At 45.4% G+C, this 9,782-nt stretch overlaps 2 protein-coding genes across 2 annotated transcripts; both read right to left on the reverse strand.

Annotated features, from left to right (window-relative positions):
* Positions 1-504: 504 nt before the first annotated feature.
* On the reverse strand, positions 505-7,664 carry cdk16 (cyclin dependent kinase 16). Its single transcript, XM_029505668.1, has 17 exons — positions 7,532-7,664; positions 6,773-6,958; positions 6,523-6,675; positions 6,314-6,432; positions 6,077-6,205; positions 5,795-5,851; positions 5,586-5,700; positions 5,417-5,511; positions 5,234-5,296; positions 4,795-4,918; positions 4,604-4,724; positions 4,121-4,218; positions 3,934-4,039; positions 3,748-3,790; positions 3,577-3,667; positions 3,431-3,502; positions 505-1,937 (listed from the first exon to the last, which is right to left on the reverse strand). The coding sequence occupies exons 2-17, from the start codon at positions 6,894-6,896 to the stop codon at positions 1,900-1,902; spliced, it is 1,548 nt and encodes a 515-aa protein (XP_029361528.1). The 5' UTR covers positions 6,897-6,958; positions 7,532-7,664; the 3' UTR covers positions 505-1,899.
* Positions 7,665-7,856: 192 nt separating this feature from the next.
* abt1 (activator of basal transcription 1) lies at positions 7,857-9,671 on the reverse strand. Its single transcript, XM_029505670.1, has 5 exons — positions 9,657-9,671; positions 9,024-9,336; positions 8,571-8,746; positions 8,285-8,467; positions 7,857-8,199 (listed from the first exon to the last, which is right to left on the reverse strand). The coding sequence occupies exons 2-5, from the start codon at positions 9,316-9,318 to the stop codon at positions 8,032-8,034; spliced, it is 822 nt and encodes a 273-aa protein (XP_029361530.1). The 5' UTR covers positions 9,319-9,336; positions 9,657-9,671; the 3' UTR covers positions 7,857-8,031.
* Positions 9,672-9,782: the final 111 nt, after the last annotated feature.

The raw sequence follows: 9,782 nt of genomic DNA on the forward strand, positions 1-9,782 counted from the left end.
AGAAGTGGAATAATTTTTATTTTGTACAAACTAAACCTGTCAGCCTGATCAGATCAGGACTTTTTAGACTTTTTTTTTATATCTTAAAATGACCGTTACCCTTCATTATACTGAGTTCTTAAACTTTGAAATGTGAGGACCTTTGCTGGCCCACGGGCGTAGCTGTGGTAGATTCATGCAGACCTGCGGTTGGTTGTGCCGATCAGGAAGGGCGTCCAGTGTAGGAACTGCAGCCTAAATGGAAAAAACTATCTGAGGATCTTTGCAGATTTTTTTATTATACTACACACTTTTTATACATCATATTATGATTATTAGTATTAAAAAGTATCAGTCATTTTTAATGATACATTTCTATTTTGTATTATAACGGTTAATGAAATGCACTTTGTTGTAGTATATAAACCTTTCAAATATATAGTTTACTATCTGAAGTGTACAGGTATAAAACATATAACATATCACAATCTGTCAAGTTGTGTATTTGATAAATACAAATCCAGACTGAGAATAAATAAAGAATTTTAATGTACATTTTTATACTTTAAATGTATCCAGAATACATGTCGTAAACATAATTGTACACAGTAACAGGATATACTTCACTTCCATTCTTTGATAGTTCAAGTCTGCAGATCAGTTATAGCATCAGATAAGGAGCACTGCATCGTGGAAGATGGAAGAAGATTCAAAGAACAAAGAGCATAGAAGTTATCTGGAAGAATCCCATCATGCAGTGCGGTATATTGCAGAGAACTTTGGTATGTTTGAAAGCAAAAAAAAAAAAAGCATGTAAGTTAATTCCCACAATCAGAGAAAACAGCATCTGGACCACCCAAACAGATCCTGTTCCGCCTTAAATGATTTCCATCGGTCGGATGTTGTCAGGTCAGAAAGCGTAAAAGAGGAAAAGGTCGGTTGTTACAGCTGCCGGTTGTTTTAACTCTTTAGTGTCTGAAGATCCCTGATCCGCCCCAGGGAGCGATCTAAATACTGTTTTCTCTGCAGCGGCTGAAGAACAACACGAGACGACAGCGTGCGGATTAAAACTGATTATCTCTAATAATCAATAAGTCTGTACACATTATTACTGTAAACTCCGCCCCGTCTGAACTACTGACCATCGACAGTTTTACATTCATCCGTCTGAAATATTTCACTCTGCTGCTTTAACACTGATCGTTTGACAGGTAGAGACATTTGTCTTCAGTGAGACAGACAATACAAAAGCCTTATAAATTATACACTAACATTTTTACAGCAGATTAAAGCATCACTCGTCTCCAATCAATCGTTGTCTTCTGATCAATATTGTTCTATTGCTAATATTCTTCCCAAAAGCAACAGTTTCTTTCAAAAAAAAAAAAAAAAAAAAAAGTACGAAATCACAAACGTGAGAGAATGAGAACCAAGACCAGGACCCGGACTCTGAGCTTCCAAAGATGGCTGACTGATGTCATTGAGCCCCGGCGACATCATGTTATCTCATTCAGTGGCAGCGAATGAACTAAACAATCAAAGAGAATAAATAAATGTGTGTAGTTTGTGTGTAGTGTTTGAAGTATCACTGTTTTACAGTATTTATATTTCAGTACTACAGTAAACACACACATGCAGAACAGCAGAACTTTCAGAATAAGAGTCACTCCCTGGTTCCAGCAGAACCTTCTGGGTCTTAAAGTGACCTGACTGCACACACGTCACTTCCTGATTGCGATGTCATGTCGTTCACTGTGACATCACTGAACTCCAGGTGAAGTCTTTCATCAGTGAAAATGGAAGACGTCTGCTGCAGCTCAGGCTGATGTGGCTCGTCTTTCGTTTTATTTCCTGATCTGGCCAACAGAACAGACATCACCCCCTGCGTGAGCATCAGCATAGACTCCGCCCCTTTGTTTGTCAGAAGAGAAGACTCCGCCTCCTGGTTGGACTGTCGGCTGAAAAGAAGTTGACAAACATTGTCAGTGTTGCCATGGAGACACAACTGACAGGATCAGATGGGGTACACTACGAAGGAAGCTCAACAGAGCCGAGCTTTCTTTGGTCACGAGTATCACGATGGTGGTTATCTTGATTCGTCGGCCCAGGCTTTCCTCAGCAGGTTCTGTGCGTTCACATAAAAAGGGCCTTTGGGCGTAATGACATCATTTCCACAGAAAAATGGTCCAATTACGTGCTGCATATTTCAGCTAAGAGGAGCAGATTATGATAATAGAGAGCTGTGAAGAGTTCAGACCGATAAGAACAGCTAAAAACAAAACTGTTTCTACAAACAAGGCGAGAGAAGACGGAATATAATATATAACTTTAATTCCTATATAATATAGAACTTTAATAAATCTGGACCAAGAACAAGAATATCATCCAAAGGGGTTTGTATTCATCACTCTTTTAGTGGAATGTGGATGATACACTGCGTAACATATTAAGTGTTAATATTATTTTAAGCAAAAAAGAACATTTAGAGGAGAAAGACTGGAGGGGCCGCTCCAGCAGATTACACGGCCTCAGTGGAGCTGGATCATGGAGGAGATACAAGGATGCATTCAGTCCGACCCTGGAGCTGGCAGCTCCCAGCAGCTGTTCTCTGTCCAGGGGATGTAAAAGTGCTTTGGTGGTAAAATACTAAATGCATATTTATTGTTTCTCAGATGAGAAAAATCTATTTTACAGTTGAAGGAGACACATTAGTGTTGCTCAGGCTGCCAGCACACACCCTGACTGACCTCCACTCAGAGTGACTGTCAGAGTTTCCATGTACTCTTCCATGAACACCTCAATGACCAATTAATGCAGGTTGGAGCAGACAATGTGAGGGCCCTCTATAGAAGGAATCTAGAGCTGGATAATCAGAAAAAAGAGCTGGAAATCAAGAAACTAAAACTTGAGATTGAGCAACTGGAGTGTGAGAAGAAGGCACTGCAGTAAATGGTACTTTAAAATGTTTTGTTAAACATGATTGACATTGTGATTGGTGTTTTTTTTTTTTTAATTGGGTGGAAAAACTTCTGTTGGCTTCGTTTGGTCCCATTACTTAAATCTGGTTCAACAAGATTACACATGTAGCATCTTCCCTCAGCTGAGAATCTGTTTCGTCAGAAAACACCAACAGATCACTCCGGTCTGGAAGAACTCTCTCCCTCCGAACAGCTCCAGAATCCACCGGATCTTCCAGAAACGGTGAGCTCATGTTCAGGGAGGATGATCGGTGAAGTCAGCGCTTTTTACAGCCGACTTTAAGCCGAAAGTCGGAACAAAAACTGGACCGGACCAGGTTATGTTCGCAGCATCAGTTACCATGGTGATATAGACAGCTTCAAAGAGAGCTGGCTTTGCGCTCAACATAGCTCGATAAGGCACTAAGCTGTCTTCGTAGTATACCCCTCAGGCGTGTAGGTGTGTGTGTGTGTGTGTGTGTGTGTGTGTGTACCTGGTTCAGATGTGTGAGTGTGTTGTGTTTCCTTCTCCAGCTCTATCTCTGGCAGACTGAGGATGGACATGGCTGAAACGACAGTCACTTTGTGATGTCATGGAATGTGGTGACATCACACGCTCAAAGGTCATGTTGAAACTTACTGTCAGGAAGTGACATCACTCTGTTTCCAAGGTGACTGAAGTAGCGGTGACTCATGGACTCATCTGCAGAAATCCTCTCCTTCCCTTCAAACTGCAATTCAAAGTGTCGATTAAAACTTGATTGACCACCTTGAGACAAAGTCACTTCCTGTTTGTGACACATTTACTGACCTGTAGGAACTTGGACAACAGCTCCACCCCTTCACTGCTGAGCCTGCCAAACGAACACACACACGGTTGTGTAGTAACTCTTTGATTTATTGGTTCTGTCTACTGATGTGATGTAAAAAACTTCTGTATTTTCTGTCTCACACCTACTGAGTGTTGTGTAGCACTGTGCAGTGTGGCGTTGTGTACCTGGGGGTGTGGTTGCTCAGTGTCTCTCCTCTGTACTGAGGATAGTTGTGCATCATGAACTCTTCATTAGTACTGATTCCAGGCCAACTCTGCTCATTGGGAGTCCCTGCACACACACAAACCCACTATCTGTGACACACAGACACACACATAGTAACACAGACAGGAAACAGGAAGAGTTTCTGACCGAGCAGCTTGAAGATGAAGTGAAGCTCCTCCTCCACGGAGGAACCAGGAAACAGAGGACGGCCAGTGGACATCTCATAGAAGATACAGCCCACGCCCCTGGGGGGGCAGAGAGACAAAGAGGGGGTTAAAGTCAACCTGCTCCTCATCACCTCTGTGTCTACATCACAGGCTCAGGTGAACAACCATCTTGGCCTCTTGGTCTCCTCTAAAAACAGGACCAGACCTTTAAACCCGTTCACAGTCCATCCCCCAGTTCTGGTCCCCTGTCCCCTTAACTGTCCATTTCAAAAGGAAATGTTTAAAAAAGGAGCAAAAAGAGAAAAGAGAATAAAAACAGGCAGAAAAAAAATCCAATCTAAAACCTGGTCATTGTCAAATCTGGTTTGTAAAACCACCCCCAGCTCAGTGACAAACCCACCGCCCTCCCAGCATGCAATGAGTGAGAGAGAAACAGGTAGAGAGACAATGATTTGGTGCTGACCACATGTCGATGTGGGTGGAGTAGTCGGTGCTGCCCAGCAGGATGTCGGGGGGGCGGTACCACAAAGTCACCACCTCGTTAGAGTACGTCTTTGTGGGAATGGACTTCGCTCGAGCCAGACCTGAAAGACACGCAGCACCTGGGTGACATCATCGATACACCTCGGTGACATCATCCAGGTGTTGTCTCACCAAAATCAGCCAGTTTGAGTTCTCCTCGCTCGTTGATCAGCAGGTTCTGGGGTTTCAGGTCTCGGTGGAGGACCTTCCTGCGGTGACAGTAGGACAAACCTCGCAGCAGCTGGAACAGGAAGAGCTGAGACACCAAAACCAGGTCAGGTCAGTGACATCATGTCATACTTGCTGCGTCTACAACTCCCACTGTATGTAACTGTATGTAACGCAGCACGGTCCTGCTGCTGGACAGGGAGTCTAGGTCCTGAGGAGGAGGTCCCACCCGTGGACCTGGACACCCAGTCCAGAATCACCTGCCTCATACATCAATGACTCTCAAACCTGGATCTTCATAGCCCTGTTGTCATGGTGAACAGGCCCTTTCCTGTGAAGTATTGTGAATAGTTTTTTTTAAATGTCTCACTGAGCCACTCTTTGCAGCGTCTGTCGTACTCACTCTGACGTTGTGAACATGGATCATGTTTCCACAGTCATCCAGATATTGTTTCAGATCTTTGTCCTGAAACACAAATACACATATTCACACAACAGTCAGATCTGATGCATGGAACATGTTTATATAGAAACTGGGTTTTGGATGGAATCAGGACTGTTCTGGTGCTGACCATAAGATACTAACCAGGTACTCAAACACCAGAGTGAGGGACTTCTGTGTGTGGATGATGTCATGAAGCGTGACGATGTTGGCGTGTTTAAGGTCCTTCAACAGAGACACTGGAGACACAAATAAACTGTTTATTTATCAAAACTAAGAATGAACTAATGAACAACACCCTGATGCTGCCGACCTTCTCTGATGGCAGTACATGGAGCTCCTTCTTCATGTTCCAGTCTGATTTCCTTCAGGGCCACCAAGTTCTCTGTCAGTTTACTGCGTCCTTTATACACTGTGGCGTAGGTCCCCTACAGACAGACAGGTCAGAGAGAGAGGCAGGTCAGACAGACAGCCTCATTGACCATTGGTGGAGCAGATAAAGACCCCACCCCTCAGACTCACCTCTCCCAGTTTATCCAGCTTTATGTACGTCTCCAGTTTCCCAAAACCAATTTCTGACTGCAGAGAGAGACAGGCAGGCAGAGAGGGAGACAGATCAATATAACCTGTGTTGTACTTGTACTTTTCATTCCATGTCCATCATTTACAGACCACGCCCACATACACCAATTAATTTAGACTTGAATTCGGGTGCTGGCTACCCCTAAAGGTTTGACTTCAGGGTTAGAACCCAAACTGTGCACCTGCATCATAAAAATAGAATAAAAGAGCAGGAAGACGTACCAGAGACACTCTACGCAGCCTCCTGCTGATTGGCTGCTCAAACAGAGCTGGACCAATCAAATTAAACTTTTCCAGGTAATCGTCAGGAAGACGGATGTCAGCCGGTAATGACAGACGTTTATTAATGTCCTGAAACACAACAGGAAACAGTCAAACAAAACAACCAGTCCTCTGTTGTTCAGTCTGATCAACTCTGTGTGTGTGTGTGTGTGTGTGTGTGTGTGTGTGTGTGTGTACTTCAGTGGAGATCTTCTTGTTCCTTAGTCTGACTCTGACGGGACTCTGAACATCATCAGAAGAAGAAGCTGGATCACTCTCTCCATCTGAATTCATCTTCATATCTTCATGGACAATCTCTGTAAACACACACACTGTTGAAACTGAAAGTTCCCCCCCTACACCACACAACACACCACACAACACACAGAATGCGCTCCTGTCAGTACCCAGTCTGTTGCTGTGGTTTAGGTAAGAGCTCAGGCTGCGTCCGAGGCCTCGTGGTTTCCTCAGCGAGCTGCTGTACGACTGCAGGAGTGACTGGACAGAAGAAGAAGAACCTCTGACCTTCAGACCGGCAGAAGAAGAACGAAGAGACACCTCTGTGAGGCGAAGAGGGTGAAACCAGATCAGTCTCAGAGGACCTTCTAACCATGTCCGGTCGTATGATCGTATGATCGATTACCACGAGTGACTTACCTGAGTCACTGTGTGATGTCACTTCCTGGTTGATGGTATCGCTTAGTGCCCTCTCTCCTCCCCCGGCCCCTCCCCTCCCCAGAGTGAGTGACAGCTGCCGTTTAATTTTCCTCATCCTCTCCATGAGTGGGGGCCGGGGGGGGCGTGACACTGATGGAGGCGCCGCAGCCAGCCTGGACTCCACACCTGGAAAAGTGAACACAGGGAGTGAAGGTGAGAACATCAACTTGCAGTACTGGCTCTGGACTAAAAGAATAAAGTTACTGTCGAATGGAAGCAATTAACCTGGAGATCATGTGATCAAAAGGCATTTAGGGGCAACCTCACAGATGTATGACATCACCGATGTTGTGACCTCTCTTTGTGTCAGATGATTAGAATGAATTCGTATTTTGAGTTGAATGAGTGGAACTTTAACAGCTAAGACATAGCAGACCTTTACAGCTAACAACAGCCAATGGCTAAGAGCAGCTAACATCGGACAACTAGCAGCAGCTAATAGACGTTAACAGCTGACAGCAGCTAAGGGCTAATAGCAGCTAACAGACACTAACAGCTAACAGCAGCCATACTTTATTTCATTGTTGGTTCTGGTACAGTCTATGTGCTGTGTGTGTGTGTTGTTGTTGTTTCTGGGGGAGGGGGCGTCTATTTGCTGCAGTGACCTCCTCCATGTTATTAATAACAGCGGAGGCTAAAGCCCGGAGACAGCTGACGGGCCTGCCGGTCGAATCGGAATTGGCAGTGCGGTGGACTCACCGAGAGAGGGGTCCCCGGTCCGTCCCGGGTTCTGCTTGGCTCGGTTCAGTCTGACAGCAGCTCGGGTTTCGCTGTCTCCCAGTAATCTGCAGCCATGTTGTTGCTCCGCTCCCCCGGTGAGTCCCGAGCTGAGGATCCTCTGCACCGTCAGTGACGTCACTGCGCCCCGCCCCCGACCGAGTCCTCCTGCTGTCATTACCGTTTAATAATATCAGATTGATTAAACCTACGTCCGTTTAAATCTTAAATCATCAATGAATTTTGTTTTAATCCGCTTTAAATATAGATGACAACAGAACAAACGAGTGAAGGTCAAAGGTCAGTCAATATTTAAATGAATTTTATTTAGGTTACAAATGAGTTGGAAAAAAAATCTGCTTCTTCAGCCCCGATGGCTCCGCCCCACAGCTCAGAAGGCCTGTGATTGGGTGTTAGAGCCAGTTCATCATAACTTGCTGTCTGTGTTTGTGGAAATAGGCAGTCCAACAGCCAATCAGCTGTCACTCTGATTGCTTGGTGTTGAAGATTTTGCTCAGCAGGGAGATGTTGGTTTTGCTCTTTGACTCCAGGTTGGCGGGGTCTAAGTTTTTATCCTTCCTCTTCCTCTTCTTCATCTGGATCTCCTCCTCCGTCTGATGCTGAGTGAAGTCCCAAACCTTCTCCTCCACCTGATGACCAACATTCAGGTTTTAATATTGACAAGCTGCAGGTGAACACGCCTGTGTTGAGGTGAGACTGTGATGGAAAGTTTACCTGTCTGTCCCTCTTTCCCTTCCTGCTGCTCTTGTCCAGGTGAGCACTCTTCTCCACGTTGTTCAGATAGAAGTTGGTTTCTCTCTTTGCCTGAGACACTTCGGTCCTGAGTCTCTGCTGCAGGATGGTCTGTTCATAGGCCAGACGCTCGCTCAGGTGAGTCCACTGGAACCTGTGCAGGTACTGCACATAGACAGGTGGAGACAGACAGGTAAAAGCCTTTGGCCTGTGTTTTGATATGATGAAATCAGGCTGGTGATGTCATGTGTTGCCGTGCAGACTTTACCTTGATGCACCACAAATCAGCGGAGAAGCGCTGCCGTGTTTTGGTTGCCATTGGCGTATTGTGGAGCGATGCAGCCACTCTCTTTGCCACACGTTTATCCCTGAACTCAACCCATCCTTCAGTGAAGTCACACCTCCTCGAACCGGACTTCTTCTTCCTCAGCCTCACCTGCCGGTCTGAGGGATCAACACACAGGTGAAGGAGATGAAGAAGTACTCTAAAACAGGTGTCTCCTCACCTGTGGAATCTGTCACCATGGTAACTGATGCTGAGCTGGTAACTGGTGAACTGCCAACATAGGACTGAACACCTTGTTAATCTTGATCCTGGTTTAGGACAGTATACTGGACCAGATTCCAGACCTTGACCAGGCTGTACTGATCTCTGGTGAAAGCATCACAGGATCCAGATTTTTCAGGCTGCAGGTTTCTACAGTGTGTGTGAACTTCTTACCTTCAGGTTGGAGGAATATTCGTCCGATCTCTCCGTACATCGACAGCATGTTCCTCAGGTGTTTGGGGCGGAGCCTCGGGGGAATGTGACCCAGGTAGAGGATACCTGGAATGCACTTCCTGCCCGAACAGGAAGTCAGTCCAACATCTTTTTGTTTGCTCTTCTTCATCGTATCAGGATTTTCATCATGACTGTCTGAGGCGCCTCCTTCCTCCTCCTCTTCTTCTTCTTCTTCTTCTTCTTCTTCTCTCTGAGCCACTCTCTTCCTCTCTTCTTCCTCCTCTCTTCTCTCCATCCCTCTTAACTGTGATCCCTGTGAAGAAAAACAGGAGAAATCAGGACCAGGACCAGGTCTGAGCTTAAACCAGCACCGGGACCGGGCTCATGTGTGATGGAGTACAAAACCTAACAATTGGCAGGTGAAGCCACTTCCCGTTTGTACCCCGTGTTTCGTGTTCACGAATTGTGGCGGTGTCATGTAAACAAAGGAGACAACGTAACACAACTTGTTCCCATGTGGACAACACTTGAACACTAACGTGTCTTCCGCTCAGTGACCTCATCATCACTTCCGGGTGTCTTCTCTTTCACGTTAAAACACTGAAACTAAATAAATAAGAAATAATGTCCTACCTTCAAATTAAATCTCCGACACATTTAATGTTACTTTCTTTCGCGTGCAGCCGCCGCGGTGCTGTCGCGTATCAATGACGAAACCGAGCGTCACAACGTAAATCAGCGGATGTGCAGATGCTAATA

The sequence above is a fragment of the Echeneis naucrates genome, chromosome 7 (assembly GCF_900963305.1).
Source record: "Echeneis naucrates chromosome 7, fEcheNa1.1, whole genome shotgun sequence".
NCBI classification, from domain to species: domain Eukaryota; kingdom Metazoa; phylum Chordata; class Actinopteri; order Carangiformes; family Echeneidae; genus Echeneis; species Echeneis naucrates.